This window comes from Mustela lutreola, chromosome 1 (assembly GCF_030435805.1).
Source record: "Mustela lutreola isolate mMusLut2 chromosome 1, mMusLut2.pri, whole genome shotgun sequence".
NCBI lineage: Eukaryota > Metazoa > Chordata > Mammalia > Carnivora > Mustelidae > Mustela > Mustela lutreola.
In genome coordinates, this window is record NC_081290.1 from 88,384,924 (window position 1) to 88,412,109 (window position 27,186).

Below are 27,186 nucleotides of genomic sequence, written 5' to 3' on the forward strand. Positions count from 1 at the left end.
TGACAGAGATCACAAGTAGGCAGAGGCAGACAGAGAGAAAGGAAGGGAAGCAGGCTACCTGCTGAGCAGAGAGCCCAATGTGGGGCTCAATCCAGGACCATGGGATCATGACCTAAGCTGAAGGCAGAGGCTTTAACCCACTGAGCCACCCAGGCACCCCAGTATTCAATATATTCTTGGTAATTACAAATTTCTCCTCTTAATTTACATATATAAGTGTAAAAATGCTTTTTTTACATAATTAAGACCTAATATAAGAGAATCTTATAAAAGAGTCCTTTCTGAATATTAGCCATTCTACATAGTGGCTTTTGTTATTATTGTTAATGTTGTCTTCCCTGATGAAGAATAATCCACCTGATAATGAAATGAGGCCCCAACCTGCCATTTAATCATAAGTACTTCCATATTTTTTCTAATACGGAGCAATCTGCAGTATCAATAAGATTTTATTCTTTTTACCTCATTCATCAAGTAAAAGGAAAATGACTTATTAAGCCATGAGCAAGAATCCAATGGGGCCAGAAACATATAGTGAAAAATTATTTCATTTATAACACAGGAATCAGTCTAAACATAAAATAAAATTTAAAAATAATCTCAGGTGCCTGCGTGGCTCAGTGGGTTAAGCCTCTGCCTTTGGCTCAGGTCATGATCTCAGGGTCCTAGATCAAGTCCCGCATTGGGCTCTCTGTTCAGCAGGGAGCCTGCTTCCCTCTCTCTCTCTCTGCTTGGCTCTCTGCCTACTTGTGATCTCTCTCTCTCTGTCAAATAAATAAATAAAATCTTTAATCATCATCATCATCAACATCTAACAATTTTTCACATTTTTAAAGATCAAAAACCATGCTAGCACAGCCTTATATTCACTTTGCTCATAACCAGAAGCAGAGCAAAAAAGATGCCAGAGTCCACAGCACTGGGAATCTACTCCTCTTCCCAAAAATAACACCAAAAGCACCTGGTAGTTCTTAAATGAGAAGATTATCTATTTAATAACTTCCTGGTCATTAAAATTTTATATTAAAAAATTAAAACCAAATTCAGATTTTATGTATGTAAACAATATCATCATATACTCCAGACTTACTGCTAACATTTCTGCTTCTAAAAGGGTCCGATATTGCATGCTGGTGGTAGCATCAACATGTAATAGCTGTCCTTTAATTGCAGGAGTATAACCTAGTAAGTGAAAACACAAAAATTAAGAACCTAAAAAGATATATATAGGACTAAAAACTTTGTACTGGAAACAACTCCAATCACCAACCAAAGAAGGCATCTCTGAAAAATGGTGATCAGAAACTACACAAATACAACCCAGTCATGGGGAACTTGCTATCTAATAAGTGACCTTTCTCATTTTGGACAACTCTAAAGGAATAAAGTTCCATCTTCACAAAATGTCCTCCTGATTTTGCTTGCCAGTACAAAACTGTTAAGTCCATCCTCTAAATGACAGTTTTCAACTATTGAAGACAGCTCCCATGTCTCTTCTTTCCCTACTGACTCAAGGAAAGTTGTTTTAATCATTTTCCTTATATGGAAAATGTTCCATATATAATGATAGTTTCTAAATAATGGCTATTCCTTGTGCAATTAATGACAGCAAACAACATAGTTCCATGCTGAACAAAAGAAGAAAACTGCAAAGTATTTCACTTCTTTTCTTGAAGGGCTGCCCTTCTATAAACACTAATGCTACTATGGTCATTAGTATATAGCTAGTTCAGCATGTATCCGGTTCTGGGCATTTTTTTTTCAAGTACCTAAATCTCTGAAAAACGTTTTAAATGTGTTTGAACTCTATTTTGCTAATATCTATGACTTCATCTGTTTCCCCTCAGACAGTCATCTTAAAAGCCACCTAACCTTTCCCAAGAACCTGACTGGACTTTCCTTAGACCCATAACTCACTCGGAGTTCCACAACCAGTGTGCTGTGGCACCGACCATGAATTCATAGTAAGTATGCTTGAGATATCGATTCCCTCAGCCCTTAGTGGCTCCCTTACCCCAGGTGTACCCATAAATGCACAAAAGAAAGATGAACAAATATTTCCTACGTGGAATATCAGTTTAAAAATGGTAGAAGCACTCCCTTAATTGAATCATTCTCAATTTTATGCAACCCCTCCCAACTGTCTTTTTCCTCCTGCTGTGTCTCTGTAAGGCTACCCTAAAAGATGTTCTTTACAACTTACTAATCTGAACCACCCAGTCCTAGAGAATCTCAAGCATCTGCTTCAAGACTTAGTATGACCATTCTTCTACAACAAGCAAAGGTAAGGTTTAAATCTTCACTGAAAGAGCCTCAAAGGTACAGGGAAAAGATACTCTATGCCATTCTCAGTCACTGTTTCACAACTGATTGTCTAAGTAGATAGACCCAACTCCTACCTTTTTATACAAGCTAATGAATGCAGTTAATCCACTAGTTTCTCTCTTCTTATATCAGGAAAAGAAAAAAAAAAAAAGGTGACAGAAACAAGTAAAGAGAGCCAAGCATGATATAAAAACTACTCAATTTATACTCAGCCATAGTAACACTGTTGGTTAATGACTTAAAAATATGGGTAAGTTGCTATTCTCTGTACTCTCAAGAAGTGAATCAATAAGGTGGAATTTCACTTTAATTATTCTCAATTACAAATACACTAAGAGGCTAGGAAGAAGGAAAATGAAATAGGCTATATAATATTTTGATAAATTTAACAAAAGGTATTTAATCACATTATTGATTAACTTTATGAGTCCAAATTTCAAATGTATGATAAATTTAGATTAGCTTGGATAAAACTATAGCAGAGTATTATTTAGTATTTTAAATATGAAATGTTCTGCTTTCTTAAAGCTATATTTTTCAAAGTGCCAGGCTTACTCCCTAACAAAATCTATTAACAATAAAACCTTAAAACAAAGCCTTTCGGTCATTCTATCACATACTGCCCATATACCATGTTCCAGGTACTGGGTTCAGCACCAAGTTTATATCAGTTTAAAAAAAAAAAAAAACACCACCTGGTCTTACAGAGCAACAGACAAACAGGAAAAATACATTTTAAACAGGTTATCCTCAGTCTCACAAAAAATAAGTATAGGGGATGATGAAAGCATAAACCTAACTTGATTTAAAAATTTTCCCTTCTCTGCAGGTATACAAATAATTTGATTATGTAATTAATATGTACTATCAAGTAAATATAATAGAAGGCTGAAAAAGAAAACCCCATTAATTTTAGTATCAATGGGATAGCAAACTATTATTTATAGATTAATCATTCCCCATTAATCATTTAAAATAGGAAAGTTGTCATTGCAGCTTACCATTTTCCTCAACTGTCATTGGAATATTAATTTCTAAATATGAGCCAGCTCCTACATTTACATGTACAGCATTTGTTTCCTATCAAAAGAAAAAAATTAAACCATATAAAATAATTACTTTCTCACTACTTAATCATACTCCCATCTTTACTTTCCAGTTATTATCACAGATAAAATATCATTAATGATATGAAATGGGTAATAAAAGTTTCTAAGAACAAAAGTTCAAAGTTTTAGTAAAAATACATTAAAACAATTTGGCCAGATATAAAGAAGAAAATGAACCAGATTATAGAATTAAGATTTATTATTAACTTTTCCTACTTTTGGTACTTAATGAAAGCAACATAAATACAATTATTTTGGGGGGAGGGTGACAGGAAGCTCATAGAAATGAATCTAAGTATAGAACTAGTTACCAGAAAAATACACTGGAAAATAATATTCAAATTTTAAACACTGTTTCCTACTATATTATTTCAATAATTACCCTGTTTTTGGTAAACAGCAAATCAATTGTAGCATCTGCAATAATATTCATTCGCAGTTCAAAAGCAAGGATCTGTCGCGGTCTCCCAGGTTGTGCAATTTCAGAAACTTTCAGAACTTGATAATCAGGTGGGAAGAAAAACTTCCACAGACAGTCTCTATATAAGGAGGTATAAAGAGTAACTTGTTACTCAAAATTATATCTATAAGGGAGCAAAATCAGTATTCTAACTTTGTACTATCACTGCTATTTCATTGAACAATTGGACATGAAATAGAAGAAAAAAAAACCTAAGTCACAAAATAACACCAACACTAATTTCCTTTCAGTAAAATGAAAGACCCTTTTCTCCAATGTTTTATACTTCCAAAGATCAATAAGCTTTAAGTATTTTTTTAAAGATTTATTTATTAATTTGAGAGAGAAGCATGCGCAGGTACGCACGCACATGCACAAGAGTTGGAAGGGGCAGAGGCAGAGAATCTTCAACACAAACTCCCTCACTGAGCACAGAACCCAATGCAGGGCTCAATCTCACAACCCATTAGATCATGACCTGAGCCAAAACCAAGAGTCCCAACACTTAATCAACTGAGCCATCCAGGTACCCCAACAAGCTTTGAGTATATAATACACTATTGTCAAACGAGATATAGGTAAGAACAAATCTGCACTGTTCAAGCATACTGTGAGAAATTAAAGACTTTCTACAAGCATATCAAGAATTAAAGAAAGAACTAAAGGAGGATGGTTTAATTAGAATCATTCTGCTATGGATGAATTATTTAGCCTTTCTGAAGACACCTGACCTGCTTTCTCATCTGAAAAATAGGAATAACACAACTTGCCTCATAGAATCTGAGGATTAAATGACAACCTATATGGAAAAGACTTGACAGTACATGATGCTTGAAAAAATGGTTATTATTTCTTTAATTTTTATAATCATTATTATTTTTAGAGAAGCAGGGGGCAAAGGGAGAGGGAAAGAGAGAATCTTAAGCAGACTCCACACCCAGGTTGGAGGCTGAAGCAGGGCTTGATCTCATAACCCTGAGATCATGACCTGAGCTAAAATCAAAAGGCAATGCTTAACCAGGTTCCCCTTACAATCATTATTTTTAATCAATAATCTATCAATAAGAATCTAAAGGTCAGTAGATCTCTAAACAGTAAAGAAGCCAAAGCTCTAATACATTTGCCTCCCCTCATCATTCTCACAAATATGAAAGAACCCAAGGACTTTCCATTTCAGAGTCAAAATTAATGTAATGTTATTCATACATTCAGAGAAGGTGACAGTTTATAGCTTTTAAAAAGGAAGGGTTGAAAAAGTAACAAAAAATGCTACTTGGAATAAATAAGGTAGGGAAAAATTAGATGAATAGAACAAAAGGTGAAAACTGACCCATTACAGACTATAACTTGCCATCAAGTTAGTGTATATGAACGAAAAAGTTCTGCAAATGTTCTAGCTACAACATACAAAACATGAAACTAAGACTATTAAAGATTAAAAAAATCCAATATGATCATTGAATGAAAATGAATATCCACTGTTCGGTGGATAGCAGGATATAATGAAAAGAGACGTGGACTTGAAAGGCTGGTCTGAATGTTAGCTCTAGATGCTACAGCATTATTATCTTGCCTAAATCACTGAAGCACCATTTTCTCACAGTTGTAATAAGCTTACCATATATGCCCTACATATCTCACTGGGTTATGAGAATCAAGTGTGAAAATATAAACAAAAGCATTTATGTGGAAGCATTAAAGAGGCAAGACAATGTTGATAATGTTTGCATTATTGTAGCTATCACCTATCTAAGGATTAAGTACAAATCTCATAACGTTTGTATTTCAATTCTGACATGAAAACTCTCAGAAAGAAAATATCACGAAGGAAAAGCTGAATATCGTAATGATTCAGAAAAATCATGTAAAGGTGGTAGAATGAAATCAAAATCCAGAAGCTAACAAGATCAAAATCTCTTTTGAAGAGATCAAAGTCTTGTCACAAAGCTGAATGAAAGAGCCAATAGCAAAAAAGTTGCGATTTCTTCCTAAATTTCTTACATCTTAGTGGATGCTAAGAAAACTGACCTTACAATTCATTTCTGATTACAATTCATATTTGTATAGAAAAGCAAAATGGTGGAGAAGAAAGGAAATGGATACAAAAGAGGAAATGCATTGTTTGTACATGTTAAGTAAGAAGTATCGTTAATAAACTAAAAGCATGTGAAAGTAAGTTTTTCAGGGCACCTAGGTGGCTCAGTTGGTTAAGCGTCAACCTTTTTTGCAGGTCATGATCTCAGAGTCCTGGGATGGAAAGCCTAGCGTTGGGCGCCCTGCTCAGTAGGGAGTCTGCTTTACCCTCTTCCTCTCCCCACCGTCCCACTTGTGGTCTCCCTCTCTCTCAAATAAATAAAATCTTTAAAAAAAAAAAAAAAAAAAAAGAAGTTTTTCTTTTTTCTCTTCTTTCTTTCAAATAAACCTGAATGAATGGTTTTAAGTCCAGGTTAAGAAAGATATTGCTGTTCTCTTCTGACAGTGGCAAGATCTACTGAAAAGAGTCGATAAAACAAATTTTTCGTTTTTTCTTTTTTCATTTCTCCACATAATACAAATACCACTTCAGAAGTGAATATGGCTATTTAGTAAAAGAATTTTAGTTTGGACTTTTATGTAAATATACCCTAATTTTTTTTAATGTAACAAAATGAAATACAGTTTAAAAATAATCATACTTTATTCAAGTTTTAGAAATGCAAGTATTTTATGTGTCTGTGTTGAAGCTTTTTAAAAATATTTTCCTTTCAAATATAATAATGTATAAATATAACTGTTATGTATTAGGATGTAAAAACCCTCATTTTCAACTATTCTCATTTTCAACAATTCTAACACAGTATGGCTTACTATAGGAAAAATTTTATCATAAAAGGAAAATTTAAATCCAGTAATTTGGAAAGCATTTGTTTCCTAACCTGAAATTTTAAGCTGTTCACTTCCAAGTCTAATAAATAACCTAATCCAGAACTCAACAAAGTAATGCATTAGCATATTGCAGAAGTTTTCAAATATACACTTACTTACTCATTTATCATACAATTGTTAAGTAGCTACACTTGATGGGACAGGTATTTCTTTTTTTTTTTTTTTTTTTTTTTTTTTTTTTTTTTTAAAGATTTTATTTATTTATTTGACAGAGAGAAATCACAAGTACACTGAGAGGCAGGCAGAGAGAGAGAGAAGGAAGCAGGCTCCCTGCTGAGCAGAGAGCCCGATGCGGGACTCGATCCCAGGACCCTGAGATCATGACCTGAGCCGAAGGCAGCGGCTTAACCCACTGAGCCACCCAGGCGCCCGGGACAGGTATTTCTATACACTAGAGATACAAAGGTTAACACGCGACTTAACAAAATATGTATTTCTTCTAACAAGCTAGGTCGAAAGCACTTTTTGAAACAAGTATATCAAGTCAGTATCAGCACTCTTCATTAGTCCATCAACAGCCCAACAGTATCTACTTCAGTGAATGGTTTGGCTTGTATTTCTCCATTCAAGCTTGTTTATGAACAGAAAAACTAAGCTGATTTTAGGCAATGTCTATTTACATAAAAATTTAGATATTCCCTCATAATTAGTGGTAAATGTCCCCTTCTTTGCTTAAAACTCTTTAGTAAGTAGAAACGTGGTCAGAATGTATTAAAATAAGAATTACTTCAAAATTAACAGAACGACTAAAAAATTAAAAAAAAAAACACCTTTCAGACCCTGTCCATGACTCCAGTATAAAATCTTTCTTAACTACCTCCAAGTCTCCTAACAACCTGTAGAAACTATAAGACAAATCTCCATTGTCATCATGCATTTGTAGAACTCTTCCTTTTTCTCAATTATTTGTCCTCCTCTTCCTTCATTGGCTACTAAAAAGCCTTCCCCAATTCTTCTCTGATGAGTTATGTATCTATTATAAAAGAATTGTGTCCCCCTAAAAATTCATACATTGAAGTCCTAACCTTGAGTACCTGAGAATTTGATGTTTGGAAATAGGATATTTAGAGAGATGATTAAGTGAAAATGCAGTCATTAGGGTGTGCCCTAATCCAATATAACTAGTGCTCTTCTAAGACAAGGAAATGTGGACACAGAGACCTACAAGACACACAAAAGGCAAGACCATGGGAAGACCAGAGAAAAGATGACCATCTAGAAGCCAAGAAGAGAAGCCTTGAATACACCCTTTCTTCACAGCCCTCAGAAGGAACCAAACCTACCAACACCTTGATCACAGAATTCTAACCTCCAGAACCATGAAAAAAATTTCTGTTGTTTAAACTATACAGTCTATGGTTCTTTGTTATGGCAGTCTTAGCCAACTTGTACAGTACGTTTCTAAGTGCTTCATCAAGACTTTTTCCTTACCTCTTCTTCAACCCTTAATAAAACTTTTGTTTGTTTTTCCTCAATGAAACTGAACTGTATGTCTTTTGTCTCTGAATCTCTACAGCCCAACATTCCCTGGCAAATTCACTGATTAAATACAAAAGAAAAATCAAAGAAACCAATAAATATGCTCCTCATTCACCATTTTTCTAACAAGTCAGCCCCTCCTTCAGAATGAACTTGCTTATGCCAACTTATAATTTGAATTAAAATTATAATTTATAATTATAATTTGAATTAAAATGCTTATAATTTGAATTAAAATGCTTAGTGATATCTTACCCTGCCGTAATATAAGAGCTTATAAAATATTAAGCCACTTTTTAAATAAAATTTATATCATTCAACATTAAAAGATTTACTAGAAATATAATTTACTCAAGTACCTTTGCCTATCGGCCCATGGCCCATAATTGAAATCTGTTCCTTTACCACAAACTATATCCAGACCCCAACATGGAGGCAAATCTTGTAATTTGCAATCCTCACTGCTCATTTCTCCTTCAATATTTTCTTCTGTTTCTTCTGGAACAAGTCCTATAATGCAGAATATACAATAGAAAGGTAATTACTTAAAATTACTGTTTATAGATTCCCTAGACCAGGAGTTCTAAAAATGTTGCTTTCAGTAATCCTTTACACTATTAAAAATTACCAAGGATAAACAGTGGGGTTTTTTTTTTGTATTATCTCAATCATAATTTACTGAATTCAAAATTGAAACTGCACAATTTTTTAAAATTTTATTTTTAAGGTAACAACTCATTGCATGTTGATGTAATAAAATGTTTAATAAAATTTAACTCATCACATTTCATTTAATATAACTTAATGAAAATGCGACACAAAAAAGTTATTTTATAAAAACTAAGAGAAATTTTAATTCCATTTTTAATGAAAGTACTTTTCAATGAAAAAATAACCATATTTTCTAAAACAAATTCATTTAGAAGTAAGTGTTGGCATTGTTTTTATTTCAGCAAATCTCTTTAATGTCCAATTTACTAAAAAATAAGCAAATTCTTAAAGCTGCTTCTGCATTTAATTTATTTAAGTATCTGAAGAAAACCTAGCCTCAAATAAACAACTATTTAGAAAAGGGAGGAGTATTTTAATAGCTTTTTCAGATAATTGTAGATATTCTTCTCTGACACTAAACCAAAATTCAAAAGTGGTAGTTCCTTAAAAGTTAGTTGCAACATGGAATCTGAAACCCTATACTGAATTTTTCATACTCGGATACATTAAAACTTACCGATCTCCCTTATACTTTGAATGTATCTTTTACCCATGGTATAACTTTGTAACATTTGGAAAATATTGGTTCAGAGAGACACATATATGTTCTCCAAATACTGATAAATTTCATCATTAAACTTTTTTTTTTTTAGGGGCACCTGGGTGGCTCAGTGGGTTAAAGCCTATGCTTTCATCTCGGGTCATGATCTCGGGGTCCTGGGATCGAGCCCCGCATCGGGCTCTCTGCTCAGTGGGAAGCGTGCTTCTCCCTCTCTCTCTGCCTGCTTCTCTGCCTACTTGTGATCTCTGTCTGTCAAATAAATAAATAAACTCTTTAAAAAAAAAAACAAAAAAAATTTTTTAAAGATTTATTTATTTACTTGACAGAAAGAGAGTGATAACAAGTAGGCAGAGCAGCAGGCAGAGCCAGAGGGGGAAGCAGGCTTCCTACTGAGCAGAGAGCCCAATGCTGGGCTCGATCCCAGGACCCCGAGATCGTGACCCGAGTCCAAGGTAAAGTCTTAACCCACTGAGCCAACCAGGCGCCCATCATCATTAAACATTTTTAAAATCACATTTGTTAATAGCACTGGTGGTATTATCAGAAAAGTCCTTAAACTCACAGTTGGCACACCCAAATTTTCCAAAATTCTGATTTTCACATGAAAGCTCAAAATCATAGTTTGTCTCTAGTTGCTTCTTCAAGTAAAACTGGTGCTCCATGAAAATCATATAATTCAGCTAGAAACTAAACTATACAAGTGCTTTTCCTCCAAACATCAGTATACTTTGGCATATAGCAGAGGTATATTATGTGTACTTGGCCATTTCATCACACTAATTATTAAAAAGTTTACTCAAGAGTCAAGATTTGACAGAAACACTTTTTATGGCTTTATCAAAGTTTTTTAAACTGATACTGGCATTTGTTTTACTGTAAATGCGTGGTAATGAAAAAGACAGTGATTATTAGTATAGTTTGGAACCTCTGCTTTAATTCATACTAAAGCAGCCATTGCTTTTGTACCAGCATGTAAATGTCAATATGGTTAAAAAGGCAAGTAACATCCTCATTTTCCTCTGAAAACACTGACCTCATAAACCCCACGAAGGCATTAAAAAAACAGAAGTAGGAAAAAAGGGCTAAAAATCCAATGTTTAGTTACTTTTATAAAATTCAAGCCAGCCGTGAAGCACTCTAACGATCTAGATTTCAATCCTTAAACTTCAAGCCTCAAAGGATTTTCTTCTTAAGCTAGTATGAACTACCTTAACTGTCACCACATTCTCTAAAGGTTTTCACACCACGTTACTTGCATTCACAACTTTTAAGGTATACCTCTGAAAACAGAATTGAACAAAAGATTCCTATATTGTTCTTTTGGTCTGAAATAGAAATATTCAATTTTTGACAAATGACACAGACATTCCATCCACATTTATGATATATTGATATTTATTTTATCTTAATTCAGGAGACTTAAAATATTATTAAATATCAACATTTCATAGAGTAGAAGTGCAGCTATGAAACACACTTTCAAAAGCTAATACCTGGCTCATCCATGTAGTAGTAGATGTCAACGTCATTTGACTGCATCACCACAAACCCTTCTCCCATTAATCTTGGTGGTCTATAGAAGGAGGGGGAACGGCAAACTAAGTATATCTCCAGAATATAAAATGTTCTGTATTCTAATAAGGTAGTAATAGTTGAGAACAATAAGAGAAAAAAATCTAAAAAACAATCAAGTGTAGCATATTGAAAAGGGAAAACAAAATATCTTTTACATAGACAAGAAGTTTTGTATAGTTGTATTCTACATTAGAGTAAATAAACTGGTGCTGAAAAATTTTTAACCAATATATTAGTTTCAAAAAGAAAAAATGAAAATTTGTTATGAATTTCTAGCTTTAAAAGAGAGAAATCAATTTAAAGCAGTTTGATTAGATACAATCGAAGAACAATGATCATTAGAATAATTATATTCTATATAAAAAGAAACAAGCCTATAAAAAGTCATGGAATTAAATACTCTAAAACTATAACACTAGTTTTATTAGGTTGATAAAAAAAAAAAGAATAATTATATTCTGCATTAGCAACAAAAATTTAAAATTAAGCTTTAAATTCAACCATTTTATATTAATACTTTATAACTTAATAGGAAATATTCTATATATCTGTAAAATATAGTTTAATCTTTTAGAAACATTAAATAAGAAAAATATTATCTTTTTTTAACAACTTGATATTATCTTTGTCTTTATGCTATTTATTTCTAAGAATATTTAGTTGATCATCTTGAAAAAATTCTGGAATTAATGTTTCTCTATAATCACTTCCCCACAAATTATTAATTTTTACTTGCTTTGATTCAACTTTTCTCTTTTTTGTTCATATACCACATCTTCTTTCCATATCAAAATTAACTTCTCAGTCATTAGATAATAGATACAAATTCAACAACCTTCTTCTAAATACATATTAAATGATGAAGGTTAATGTCTAATATCATCATTCAATTTCCACACTTACTTTGAAGAGTGAAAAATACAATTTTACCTTTTTATAAAAATTAGTAAGAAAACACCTTTTTATCTTACTCTGTAAACTTCATAAGGTCCAGATTTATTCAGTATTTTAAATTTTACCCATAATATATAGAACTGTGTGCACAGCCCACATTCTACAAGTTGCTTAGCAAAGTCTGTGATTATGAAGAATGAGATAAGGTAACCCCCATAGCATCCCTGCTACTCACATAAGGAAAACCTCTCCATCATTCTAGTGATGGGGAAATCTAATAAGCAAGCTAGCCAAAAGTTGTAATTAAGAAGGAATAATCATGCTTCTTATAACCTCATAAATTTTATACTACAAGCATACAAAGATAAAAGCTGGGACAGTTCTAAAACTGTATCATCCTAACTTCACCAGTTTTCCAAGAGTAATTTAGATTCAATTTTCAACTTTTTATTAACTCAAAATGGTATCCCACTACACTGCATTTGTTGAATGTACTATTAATCCATCCCCTCAGGAAATAAAAGCCTACCTATAGTGTATATTTTCTAACCTACAAACATCAGAGCCTAAACGCCCCAAATAAGTTTCCCAAGTACAGTGAGAAGGAGAAAATGGTAGAAAAATTATAGTTATAATCTTATAGGAAAATGTTTAAAATTAGAGTTCATCAATGGATAATATATCATTTATAATTATAAAGCACGACTATGCTGTTAACTGGTTTAATAAAGAAATATGCCCTATTATCGCCCAACTTAGAGCAAAAAAATTAAAGAGATGACAAAGATTCTAATTGATATCTATATTAGATATAAAGATATTATGTTATTTTTATGACTTTTTTTATTATGTTGTTAGTCAACATATAGTACATCATCAGTTTCTGATGTAGTATTTAGCAATTCATTAATTGTTTATAACACCCAATGTTCATCACAACATGTGCCTCCATAATACCCATCACCTGGTTATCCCATCCCCCCACATCTCTCCTTTCTGTAACCCTCAATTTGTTTGCTGGAGTCCGGAGTCTCTCATGGTTTGTCCACAATAGCCAAACTATGGAAGGAGCCAAGATGTCCTTTAGCAGATGAATGGATAAAGATGATGTGGTTCATATAAACAATAGAATAGTACTCAGCCATGAGAAAGGATGAATACCTACCATTTGCATTGACATGGACGGAACTAGAGAGGATTATGCTAAGTGAAATAAGTCAATCAGAGAAAGACAATTTGTAAGACTATCTTACTCATCATTTTGAAGACCAACATATCTTGGACTAGGAACAAGCATGACTCGAACATTTTCAAGTTTCCCTTTCACAATATGCATGAATTGATCAAGATGACTAGAAGGTGGTTTTGTAGTATAAGTTAAGAAAGCATCATCAAAGTTGATACACAGAGTTTGAGGTTGGTAATGATTTCCAAAGGCCAAACGTCCCTAAAAAATAAATAAGAGAAACTATGCTGTAATAAACAAACCATATATTTTTCCTTAGTTGACCTAATAACAAACATTTTCTTTTTTTAAAGATTTTATTTATTTATTTGACAGACAGAGATCACAAGTAGGCAGAGAGACAGGCAGAGAGATGAGGAAGCAGGCTCCCTGCCAAGCAGAGAGCCCAGTGCGTAACTCGATCCCAAGACCCTGGGATCATGACCTGAGCTGAAGGCAGAGGCTTTAACCCAGTGAGCCACCCAGGTGCCCCTGACCTAATAACAAACATTTTCAAGCAACAATTAAATTATTCCACTTCAGCACTATACACTATCCAAATTACTCCACTGATCAATTTAGTGTTTAAAGAAATCTAAGTACTTGTGAATAAGTAGCCCCTAAGACCTAATGAATGTGTGCTAAGATGGTATTGGGTGTTGAAACAATTCTTTTATACCTTTATGAACTTTGGAACCTAAACAACTCTACAAAATTACTTTCTTTAGTGAAAATTTTATTTGCAAAAATAAGAGTTTTCATTACTAACCACCAAACATTAACTGACGCAGAATTTACTTACTGTGCTCACATTGACCTTTATGACTGGAATAAGAGATCTCCATGAAGATGTGGGGTCTTGAGATTCTGTTTTTACTTTAACTCTGAGAATAATAAAAATTAAAATTAAAATAAACATACATAAGAAAACTTAAATAGTTGAGAATACAGTTGACTTCTTCACAATACACAGTAATACCAGCTGTAGCTTTCCAAATACATCTAATGATTGCTCCAGTAAACAAAATAATGACAGCAACTAACAGAATACTAGTATCTCTCAAATATCTCTCAGGATGCACTGTATCATTTATCAGTTTTTAAGACTGGCAAGGTATAATAACAAAATTAACATTTTTAGAGTAACAAGTTCTAATGACAAAAGTATAAATTATGATATGCTGTCATTACATCGACCATTATACTCATTATGACTTTTTTTTTTTTTTTTTAAGTTTGACATAGAGAGACACAGTGAGAGAGGTAACACAAGCAGGGGGAGTAGGAGAGGGAGAAGCAGGCTCCCCACTGACCAGGGAGCCTGATGCAGGGCTCAATCATCGGACCCTGGGATCACGACTCCAACTAAAGGCAGACACTTAACGACTAAACCACCCAGGTGCCCCAATATGACATTCTATAAGACAACCTAAATTACTAAAATAACAAATGACCAAGGTACAAGTCACACTGATATTTTCAACTGTTTTCAGCACTTTTGGCAACTCAGCTGATCCATTCCCTTCCTTATCCCCATCACTTTATAACAGAATAATTTCCTCTCAAGAAAATAAAAATGATAGGCCAAGAGTAAGAAAAAAGAAATTGGCCACACACAAAGTATACTAAAGTTAAGGTATGAAAATTTCATAGCAAATCACTAAAGATTTCAGATCAGAAGCCATAGCTCTTCAACAACCCAGTAACTCCTAAATCATATTTCTCAAGCCATCTCCACTAAGACAGTCCTCAGTGCTTAAAACTAAATTTGAAACTGACCTCCTATCTCCCCTCTAACCTGCTCTTTCTCTATAGTTCCATGAGGATACCACTAATTAGAAACTGGATTCATTACTGACTCATCCTTCTTTCTCATTCTCCACACCTAAGCTATCACTGTCTTATGGATTCATTTGCCTAAGTATATCTGGAATCCATCTACTTCTCTCCCTTCTTGTTACCAACCCAACTGATGATCAATTTTACCTGAACTGTCACAACATCCTTCTTCCTTTTCCATCTGTGTAACTTTTATTTCCTTTTGTCTTACAATAGGTAGTACTTCCAGTACAAAGCTGAAAAGAAGTGGTATAAAGGGACATCCTTGCTTTGCACCCGATCTTAGTGAGAAAGCTTCTAGTTTCTCACCATTGAGTATATTGTTAACTATAGGGTTTCTGTAGATATTCTTTATCAAATTAAAGAATTTCTCCTTTATTCCCAGTTTACTGTGAGATTTTAATCATGAATGTTAGATTTTGTCAAATACTTATTCTGCATCTTTTGAAATGATCATTTGGTTTCTCATTTTTAGTGTGTTAATTGATTTTTGAATGTTAAGAACTAGCCTTGTTTACCTAATAGCTTTTTAAGTAGATGATAAGAGAACATTTATTCCCAAATAAATGTTTCATGGATATTATGTCCAAGGCACAGAGCTGAGGTATTGGGGATCCTGAGAATATGACAACTGTTCTGCTTTGAGGGAATCTGTACCCTACAATGGGAGTAAGAATAGTTATAATAGGCAATTTTAGTGCAAGGAGTGTTACCTTAGGAAAAAGAATAGAATTCTGTGGGCACATATAGAAGGATCAGGGAGACCTGAAGGATGAATGAGTTAGGCAAAAAAGATGAAGAGTCTTCCATAGAGAAGAAACATCATATGTAACAGAGAAGTTGTTTACTGAGGCTGGAGTGGATTAAGGTAGGAAAGGAAGAAAAAGGACTTTCTTTGTTTGCAGATGATCCAGTCATCTGTGTAGACAATCTGAAAGAACTGACAAAAAAACTCCTGGAACCAATAAGTGATTATAATAAGGTTGTAGGATTCAAGATTAATAATACACGAAAGTCAATCACTTTCCTATATACCAGCAAAGAACAAGTGAAATTTGAAATTAAAACCACAATAGCATTTATATCAGCACCACAAAAATGAAAATCTTAGATATAAATTTAACAATATATGTAGATTTATCTATATAAGGAAAATTATAAAACTGTGATGAAAGATATCAAGCAATCAAATAAATGGAAAGATATTCCACGTTCACTGATACAAAGATTCAACATGATCAAGATGTTAGTTTTTCCTGATTTGATCTACAAATTCAATATAATCCAAAGTGAAATCCCAATAAGTTGTTCTAAAGTATATATAGAGAAGCAAAAGACCAACATAACCAATATACCATTGGAGGAAAACAACAAAGTTAGAGGACTGACACCACCTGACTCCAAGACTTAATGTAAAACCACAGTAATCAAGATAGTGTGGTACTGGTAAAAAAACAGACACATAAGTCAATATAACAGAAACAATACAGAAAGCCCAGACACAAATAAAACAAAATCATATATTTGTATATGCATCTTAACTATGTGTATATGTGTATATATTTATGTACATGCATTCAAAAGTGCATGTACATAAAACACAAATTGATATGGAAGAAAGTAGAACTAGTAAGCAGAACAAGACTGCTTCTTTTTAAATTATATAATTCTGTATTATTTAATTTTCAAAGTAATTATACAATTTATGTGAATGTAAGTTTTAGTCAAACTACAAAGAAAGATTGGGCTGTGTTTAGGTGAGTAGCATCGATGATATTTAATAAAAGTAAATGATAAATGTTGGAGATTAATAAAATTCAAGTGTAACTATGAACCTTTCAATTTTGGACTGGGTTCTTGTTCTTCCATTTTCCCGTGTTTTATCATCCTCTTTCTTAGGTGGAATTATTGTTGGCTCCAAACCAAATAATTCTTGAAGACGTCCATAAAGATCCGAACGATTATAGACATGAAATTCAAAGTCATTGACTGTGATGTATAATCTGGTTTCTGCCTTTGGATCTAAAGACACCAATTACAAAAAAAAAGTTTTTAATCAACTTTTTAAAAACCTTACTCAAAGTTTTTAGTCAATCTTTTCCCACAGCTATAGTAACTCTATTTTAAAAATAATTCTATGATAAAGAGAATTTCAAAAACGTACAAATCTATTTTTAATTTATATAATATATAACATGAATATACAAAATCTAAATATATTCTTTTAATTTTTTTAAGTTTCTATTTTTTTTTAAAGATTTTATTTATTTGTCAGAGAGAGAGCACAAGCAGACAGAGTGGCAGGCAGAGGCAGAGAGAGAAGCAGGTTTCCCGCTGAGCAAGGAGCCCAATGCAGGACTCAATCCCAGGAGGTGAAGGCAGATGGTTAACTAACTGAGCCACCCAGGCATCCCTTTAAGTTCCTATTTTTTTTTAATAAGATTTTATTTATTTGTCAGAGAGAGATAGAGCATGCAAGCAGAAGGAGCAGCAGGCAGAGGGAAAAGCAGATTTCTCACTGAGCAAGAAGCCCAATGCAGGACTTGATCCCTGGATCCTGGGATCATGACCTGAGTTGAAGGCAGATGCTTAAATGACTGAGCCACCCAGGCATCCCTATAAATATATTTTAAAAATATATAAAACACTAGCAAAAGAAAGAAAAAATCTGATGTTATTATAGTATTCCAATTTAGCATTCTAAAACAATCGTGATTTCTAAATTCTGACTGTATAACAACAGAATTTAAGGATTTCTATGCTAAGAAAAGCAAAGTGCTATTTATAAACCAAAAGTAAAACTTTATCCTAACAATAAATTTATTATATATCTCTCTCTCTCTCAAAATGTTCAAAGTATGATGCACTTAAATATTACATTAGTATTTAAATTTTTATATCACAGAAACAAAGATTTTTCATAAATACTAGGCTATTTTTTTTAAACTACACAATACTAAGAGACACCGGGGTGGCTAAGTTGGTTAAGCATCTGTCTTAGACTCAGGTCATGATCCCAGGGTTCTGGGGAGGTAGTCTCGCACAGGCTCCTTGCTCAGCAGAAAGCCTGCTTCTCCCTTTGCCTGCTGCTTCCCCTGCTTGTGCTCTCTCACTTTCACTCTCAAAGACAAATACATAAATAAAATCTTACCAAAAAAATTTTTTTAATAAAACTACACAATACTAAAACCAAGATCTTAAAAACTGCAGACTTGAAACAATAATCTTCTCAAATAAAAGACATAATTACCTTAAATATAAGTAACAACAGTAATTATTAAATCCAACAACAAAATGATAGATGGGGCACTTGTTTCTACTGAGGAAATAATCTAAGACAGTTATCACATGTCAACTGAAGAGGGTCAGAAAAAAAGTACTGCAGTACTTTAAGTGTGTTCTTTTCTTATGTTATACACGGGTTTTTGTGAGGGTTATTTTTGAGATTAATTTTTATTCATTTTTCTCTCTATCAAATTCAACTGAAGGACAATTAAAATTAGATAAGATCAGTTAGAACAGCTTATTTTTTTTAAATGGCTATGGAGAACTATTACTAACTTTCGTTATAGTAGCTTAATCTGTGTTTAAATATGAAGTACACACCTTGAGTAATATGCCAAATTATACCAAAACTCGAGTTACTAGAAAATAAAAAAGTGTAAGAAATGTCAAATACCTTAAATAAAATACATTTTAGTTTAAATGAACAAATGAAAAATATTATCATTCATACCTCAAAAATAACCCATGGAAAATGAATCAACAACATTCATTTTTTATACAGTAATACTTTCATTTCTACTCCAATCTAGATTTTTTTCCCTCACTACTTCCTAAGATAAGAAAAGAAAAGATAAAAGAAAGGAGCTGTAATTTTTCTGGTATTTTTCAAATAGCTCTTGACCTATGTTCCCTCCTATTCAGATTTATCACAGGTCTAAAAACTAAGACAATCCCCTAAACTATTACAATCAAGTGTTTTGCCCCTTTTCTCTTGCTATAGATCAAATTCTTAAAATTAAAAGAATAGGAAGCACTGTTTTTAAATAAATTTGGAGCATTCAAAGACCTGAGAGTAATAAATATCATCATCCATTTTTTTTTTTAAAGATTTTATTTATTTATTTGACAGACAGAGATCACAAGTAGGCAGAGAGGCAGGCAGAGAGAGAGAGGGGAGGAAGCAGGCTCTCCGCGGAGCAGACAGCTTGATGCGGGGCTCGATCCCAGGACCCGGGATCATGACCTGAGCAGAAGGCAGAGGCTTTAACCCACTGAGCCACCCAGGTGCCCCTCATCATCCATTTTTAAGTCAGTCATCAAACTCTATCACCCATTAGGTTTACCTTTCTTCGGTCATCATCCACAACCTCTTCCCAAAATGCCAGAATCAACTATGCAGAAAATTACTCAAATATTTCCAATGTGATACATTAACAGGTACCTCACACTCGACATTTCCAACCAAACATGTGCTTTTCTCACATGACAAAACTTAATCCATGGAATTCCCCATCTTATCAATAGTAAATCAATCTTTTCAATTACTCAAGCAAGAAAAACTGACTGTTCTCTTTCCTGTCCCAGATAGTATCAGGAAATTCTGTCAGATTTCCTTTCCTTTTCCTATATCCAAAATCTAACCACTTCTCACCACTCTGGGTCAAGTCCTTATCAACTTATACCTGTTTTATAATACAAGAGCCTCCTAACTAGTTTCCATGTTTCTGCCCTTATTCCCTTATGTGGGTGCCTTACACATCTTTATAGATCTTTAAAAAACCTAACTGAAATCAGATTACTCTTCTGTTCCCTAACTTTTTCATGGCTTCCCCTCCTACTCATTAATATCAAGGTCCTTTAAGCTACCTAAAAAATCCTACAGGATCCATACTCTTCTCTCCTATTCTCTCTAAAAACTGGTCTCCACTTCGGAAATGACAGGAACAGAAAAACCAGGAAATGTTCTTCTCCCAGACATTTACAACTCATTTTCTTACTTGTTTCATGTTTCTGTTTAACTCTCCCCAAACAATAAAACCTTCCTTGACTTCCCTATGTAAAAGAGCGCCCTCCCCACAAACCAGCACCCCCTATTCTACTGAATCTGCTTTTATTTTCTTCAATGCCATACTTTCCTCACTCACTCCTTAACACTAGATATATTTACTTACTAATTACCTGAATCCCTCCCAACTTGAATGAAGCAAGCTCTGTAAGAGAAGGGACTTGTTTTATCCAGTGCTGTATCCATGGTACCTACAATTCTTGGCACATAGAAGTACTCATTTATATGAAAGAATAACAGCATCTTACCACAAATCATACTCTTAAGTAGAACAAAAATATCCACAAACGGATCTTGGAATTTTTGAAAACCCTACATGTAGAAGCATAATAACTGCAAAGTTGGATATTTTTCTATTTCCCAATTGATCTACACAAGTAGCAATTAATTATTAAGCAATTCTTCAAGGTCATAAACAACTCAATCAAAATTTACCTACAAACTCATTTAGGTCATTTGTTTTCAAACTTACCTATAGAATAGTTTACCATGGTCCCAAAATACAAATGCCCCAATCATTAGCAACCATGTTATAAAAGCCAGTGGATGAGCAGCAGAAGCAGCAATGGGAAATATTAAGAGTCTGGATTAGCCCCTAATTGGATCGACAGTGATGAACAAACAAAAAGTGACTGTATAAAAATGGAAATAGGATTCTTCTCAATTTCATAACTAACTTACTGGACATGCACAACTGATTCTCTTCTTTCGTATCACTGATATGATTTGAATATGGCTACATTAACTTAATAAGGAGACCAAGGCACAAAGATAAAGGTATTAATCTCTGAAAATATTTTGATAACACTGACAAACACTAAATACTTGATATTAAAATACTGCAAGATTCCCTCAACAATACCTATCCTATCTTCCCCAACTTGTCTTGCATTAATATTTACTTATTGTTGCTTCCCCCCACTAGAATGCAAACTTCATTAGAGAAACATTTTTCCTGTTGTGTTTACTATTAAATTCTTAAAACAATGCCTGGTATATAGGAGGTGCTCAATAAATACATTAAATCATCAAATAGAAATAAGTGGGTTTTTTTAAAAAAGATTAGACATGGACATTAAGGAAGGCACATGAGGTAATGAGCACTGGGTGTTACATAAGACTAATGAATCACTGAAATGAGCAACACTTCATATGTTAATTAACTGAATTTAAATTAAAAAATGAAAAACAAAAACAAAACAAACAAGATTGAACAAAATGTCTAGATCACTCTTTTCCTTCCAAAAATCACTTTAGAAAAATAATAGCAAATCCACAAACATTTTAAATGCACCTATTGATTTTGTATTTTAGAAGAGAAAGATTTAGCTGAATTCACAAAGGACTTTTTATTTGTTCTGCTGGTTCTATTTGTTTCACCTCCATTATACTACGATTCCAGCCAGCAAGCTCTGTGATTAAACAATAAATCAGAACTCCACATCTGGCTTACCTGGCTATATTCTCTTCAGGGCCTTTCTCCAGGATCTTTTCTGTCAATAATCTTAGCTTTCTGTGATCCCCAGGAATATTCTATACAGCAGTATCCTTTCTAGTCCCCTACCCCATCCTAACATACAAAGATGCAAAGTACTGGCACACTGACAATCTCACACTCACACAGTAAGTCCATACAGAGGGTACACCACACACAATGTGCCTGTTGATCTGGAAAGGTATCCTCATAAACAAATACCTCCACTGACAGATGAGCACATTCCTGAAAGACAAAGCACCTTTTCCAAAGACCTGTATATCTCCTCTTCCAAGGAATGTGCATGTACACACACACATACACATACACACAGCTTCTTTAATTAAAAAAAAAAAAAAAATTGGGGATTCCTGCACTGGATTCTCCAGAAACTGGAGAAAAGTAGTAAATAAATAGTAGAAAGACTATAGGTCTTTATTACTCTGACCTAAGGCAAGTACTTCAACCACTGTAAGCCTCATTTTCCCCATCTATAAAATGAGAATATGGGATGCCTCGGTGGCTCTTTCTGTTAAGCCCTAGTTCTGGTTCTCTTCTCACTGAGGAGCTTGCTTCTTCTTCTGCCTGCTGCTTCAACTGCTTGTGTGCTCACTCTCTCTCTGAGTGAGTGAATAAGAAAATAAAGAAAATATAAGAAAATAAAATCTTAAAAAAAAAGTTTAAATAAATAAAAAAAATTAGAATATCTCTACCTACCTGTATGACTGTCATACAAAATAAATACTAGTTTCCTTGTTTTTGCAGGTCAAACTCTTATTAGTCATTAAAATTATACATTTACTTTCAATTTATGAAAATAAACAATTATTTTTTAAAACAATCTTTCATTTCATAATATGATACAATGTTCATAATAATAAAAGCAGCTCATCTCTACTGAACATATTCTGTGTTCCAGGGACTATACTAGGCACTCTATTCACCTGATCTCATGTAATCATCACAGCAACCCTGGTAGTTGAAGACTAAGACTACACAATTAGAAAGTAGCAGACAAGAATCCAAGGTTCTAAATACTGGGTCTTAACCACAAAATAAAATTACTTATCAATTATATTAGTAAATGCAATGATGTTTCAAAAAAAAGGTAATGAATCCTCGAAAACAGAAATGTTATCAAGAATCCAGTTAATAAGGGGTGCCTGGGAGTTAAGCATCTGCCTTCGGCTCAGGTCATGATACCAGGATCTGACATCGAGCCCTACATCAGGCTCCCCTGCTCAGCGGGAAGTCTGCTTTTCCCTCTCTAACTCCCCGTTTGTTGTATTCCTTCTCTCACTGTCTCTGTCAAATAAATAAATAAAATATTTAAAAAAAAAAAAGAATCCAGTTATTTCTTTGTAATTTCATGGAAAATTGATCAATATTGGAAGCTTAAATGCAATATTTAAAACTGTTAAATTCTAGTAAAACTAGATCTCTCATTTATTTCTCCTGGGAATTTTAAAAGCAGTGTTTTAAGGTTCATTCATTCTGATGACACTGAAAGTCAAAGCAAAAAATTTAACTTATACATAATTTAAGAGAGGTATAATCAGTTAACTCTTTTTTTTTTTTTGAAGTGGTCTCCAGGCCCAGCAGGGAGCCCAACATAGGACTAGAACTCACGACACTGAGACGGAGACCTGAGCTGAAATCAAGAGGTTGGACACTTAACCCACTGAGCCACCCAGATACCTCAGTTGACTCTTTTAAATCTCATCTCTACATTGACACTGCTCTGTCCTTGAGGCAGAAATCTTTTTCTCATATCCATGTCGTCTAATATTTACATAATGGATTCCCCAAAAATATTTATTAATAAATACACAATTAGATAGATATAAATTATAAATATAAAAGGCTCTTCACTTAATAAGTAGTTAATTTATGGAGGAAAAGAAGGTAAATGAATGTGTAGAGCTGCTTAAGTCTCCTGAGCAAACAGCTAATTGAGACTTGTTTTCCAAAGGGAAATTAGGAAAAAGGCACTTATTTAATTATGTAATTGGGACACATGCTATTTGTAGTAAAAAAAAAAAGCTGAAGTGCAAAGTACTGCCAAGGCCTTAAAATACTTGGAATCAATACTTAGTACAAAGACAAAATAGTCTACTGACCTTTTAAATTATTAAGGGATTCTTATTTCCTGTATTTAACAAACAAGATTTAGATGCTACACATTTAAATTACTAGATTACATTAGGCTAAAACTTCTAAATGACAAAATAACAGAAAGGGATATACTATACCATCATCTTTTCACTTCTTAGCAATTTAAGAACTTCATTAGATAAGAAAGATACATGCCGAGTTACTTAGATTGGTATTCATTTAAACACTGAATCATCACATATTAAAAGGTAACTGTTCCTGCTATTTATTTTCCAAAAGGATGGCTTAAAATCAACTATCCTAACCAAAATAAGGGTTTCTGATAGATATCCTCATTAATTGGTCTTTGGCCAACAATCATCTACAGCAGATCACTAATTTCATGACCTAAGGAATATTTTACAACAAATTTTATGTTAAACAAATTAGATGTTTTCCTTTTTTTTTTTTTTAAGGACTAAACTGAACAACTGACAACTCTAAATCTACTCTTGTATTAAATTATCCCAGCCAAGCTCAATGACACAGAATTTGAGCACTTGAACACTCCTCTTTCTCCTAATAAAATAGTTCTAAAGCTTTCTCATGAAAATCTTAGCCTTACCCAGACAGATCTTAGCCTATCTCTTTGGATGGCTAGCGGCCAATATCTATTCAGGCACATGTTCCAATTAGGCTTCCAAATTTTCTCACAAGAAATGTAAACCATCTCCACTTCTTGCTTAGTTTACTGTGAAAGTACACAATCAGGATCTGACCTTAATCAATAAGAAATAATATCTAGACTGTAAGGTCTCATTAGTAAATGTAAATCACTATTTTAATATATATTCCGTAACATTGTCCAACTTTTTACCAAAAGCTTAGTTTGCAGCCTATTCTTTCTTCCATGTCCTATATTCTAAATTCCATCTCTGAATCATGCTAGACTAATGATGTATTTAGGCCAAACCACTTATTTCTGCATTGCTATTTGGCATCGTGTCTTTACTTTGGAAAGTTGTACCTGTGAGCATCTTAAGAATGTCATCCTCTGTAACAGAGAATTTCTTTTAAAAGCACAAGGAAGACAAATTTCTTTGACCCTTGCCAAAGCTGTGCTCTTCTTGATGAACACACAGATTTAAATGTTAAAATACATAGAAAACTATGTGTAAATAATTAGAATTAGAATTTCAAATGTGATAACTAATAAAGTCTACCAACTTTTAACATCATTATAAAATGAGGTGTATAATCTTTTCTATTGCAAGCACTGGTACAAAAAAAGCAAGACAAAATCATTTAGATATTCTTATATATTAAGACATAAAATATCCAAAAATTATATTTCTATTTCACATCATGGGCAATTACAAAAAAGCTGAGACCTGGAAATATGTTAATATTACACTCCACCTCTGCCTGACAAAATCCTACCATCATCAGTGATCAGTAAAGTGAGTATAAGGTATCTGTTAAATAAGCTAAAGATTTTTATTAAAAGCTACCTTTTTCATGAAGGATTTGGGTCAGTTACTCTTTTTGTTTTTAAGATTTATTCATGAGAGACAGAGAGGCAGAGGGAGAAGCAGACTCCTCGCTGGGCAGGGAGCCCAATGTGGGGCTCAGACTTGTCTGAGCCATCCAGGCACCCTTGGATCAGTTACTCCTGACCTCATTTATGTATTTTGCTGAAAAGCAATCCGATTTAAGGAGATAAAATATTTCATGATAAAATGAAGTAATTATTTTCTTCAAAAAAAAATCTACAAACAATTTAAGATGGTATTCCACATGTCTAAGAAAATTCCAAAGTGAGCAATCCCATTAGGCTTAGGCTTAAAACTTGCAGTTGCCTCTGGATTCTATAAATGATCATATTCATTCCTCCTATAAGCTGCCATCAGTGTTTATATATAAGAATTTCCAAGAACCTACTTGGCCATATTTGACAAGCCTGTTTTATAATACAAGGAGCATTGGAAGTTAGCAGACCTAGGTTTTCACTCTGGCTTTAACATTTATTAATAATAGGAATTTCTGTTTTTTCACCTGAAAATCGAGGATTTTTGAGAACATTACTTGTTTCCAAACTGATATGAAATTTTGAGAAATTCAGTTGTTTCCTAATTGTGTAAGTCCTTGGAATCCTGGGGTAAAGAGCATGGAGTGGGGGAGGTTAGGTCAAATGGGCCTCCTCAACTCATATCCCTATAGTTTTACTGGTTCACAAGAACATCTTAAAACACTGAACAAAATTTAGAATAGAATTTCTAATATAAATATACAAAAAGGCATTTTAAAAAATATAAACAAGGAGAACTTTTGTTTCAGCTCTGCTACAACTCATTAACAAGAAAGCTTATGATAACTAAACGTGAGGAAAAAAGACTAAACTGAGATTAAGTCAAAAGAGCACATCATTGCAAGATTAACAGAAGCATGACATGCAACAAAAACATACGGTCCTAAAGTAAATCTCTAAGGGACAAACTAGATAGACTTTACAAACCAAATCAGAGGTAGAAATACTGGACCTGCTCAAAGTTAAGTGAATATGTCAAAAGCTGGGCCTGAACTCAAAAGAACTTGGCTCTTAGGAATGAGTGCTAACCATTTCTGAAGTACAAGTAGAATATCTTTACTTAAATTCCACCTTTAAGGTTTATAGTCAAATAAAATATCAAAAATAATCAGGAATATTGTTTCCACACAATTTAAAATGGATAATACTGTAGGAAAGTGACTCAAAATTTTGAATATATTCATATTTGATAAAAGTCAAAACTTTAAAGATTTCCAGTGCACTAACATATTGACTATCTAAAGAACATTTTTTTCCTATGAAAAATCCTTATAGCAATTGCTTTAAAAAAGAGGTAAAAAGGAAGTGTGAACAACAGATTTTCTAAAACCATAGACTAGAGACTTATTAAGATACTTTCTGAATCACTGAAGACAGACCAAGAAAAGTCTATTCCAAACTAAGAACAAAATACTTTTATCATATGAAATCAATTAACTCCTACTCAAATTATCTAATAAACTCTAATCAACTCTAATCCAATTTTTAGAAAACTTTTTCTAGACATGAAATCTGCCCATTCTTTCTAGTCCTTCTGATTTCATTAATTCTATAGATGCCAAACTGTCATCAAGTTATGCCAGTCTTTTCAAGGAGAAGTACATGATGTATTATGTTAAAGGGGGAAAAGCTATGTGGGAGCAAAGAAATGACAGTTAAAAAAAACTAAATAATAATGAACAGTGAATTCAAAAGTAATTTAGGCTACCTCAGTCTTGTGGTAAGTTTAAAAACTTTTCTGGAACTTTAAATTTATTTTTCCATAGAAGCAAGTTATAAATGACAGCAAGATTCCTGAGTGAACCCATAAAAAAAAAAAAAAAAATTAACTGGAAAGTTCCAAGGCTTTACAGAC

The 27,186-nt window shown here is 33.3% G+C and overlaps 1 protein-coding gene across 7 annotated transcripts in view; it reads right to left on the reverse strand.

The window, feature by feature from the left end:
• Window positions 1–27,186, reverse strand: part of BLTP1 (bridge-like lipid transfer protein family member 1) — a 223,529-nt gene that overhangs the window by 173,066 nt on the left and 23,277 nt on the right. For all 7 annotated transcript variants that reach the window (XM_059169027.1, XM_059169028.1, XM_059169029.1 and 4 more), the window contains exons 8-15: window positions 16,940–17,126; window positions 14,068–14,149; window positions 13,294–13,487; window positions 11,065–11,144; window positions 8,658–8,808; window positions 3,817–3,973; window positions 3,327–3,405; window positions 1,091–1,182 (exon numbers count right to left, since the gene is read on the reverse strand). In XM_059169027.1, the coding sequence (XP_059025010.1) occupies window positions 1,091–1,182; window positions 3,327–3,405; window positions 3,817–3,973; window positions 8,658–8,808; window positions 11,065–11,144; window positions 13,294–13,487; window positions 14,068–14,149; window positions 16,940–17,126 (1,022 nt within the window). The remainder of the gene's footprint in view (window positions 1–1,090; window positions 1,183–3,326; window positions 3,406–3,816; window positions 3,974–8,657; window positions 8,809–11,064; window positions 11,145–13,293; window positions 13,488–14,067; window positions 14,150–16,939; window positions 17,127–27,186) is intronic.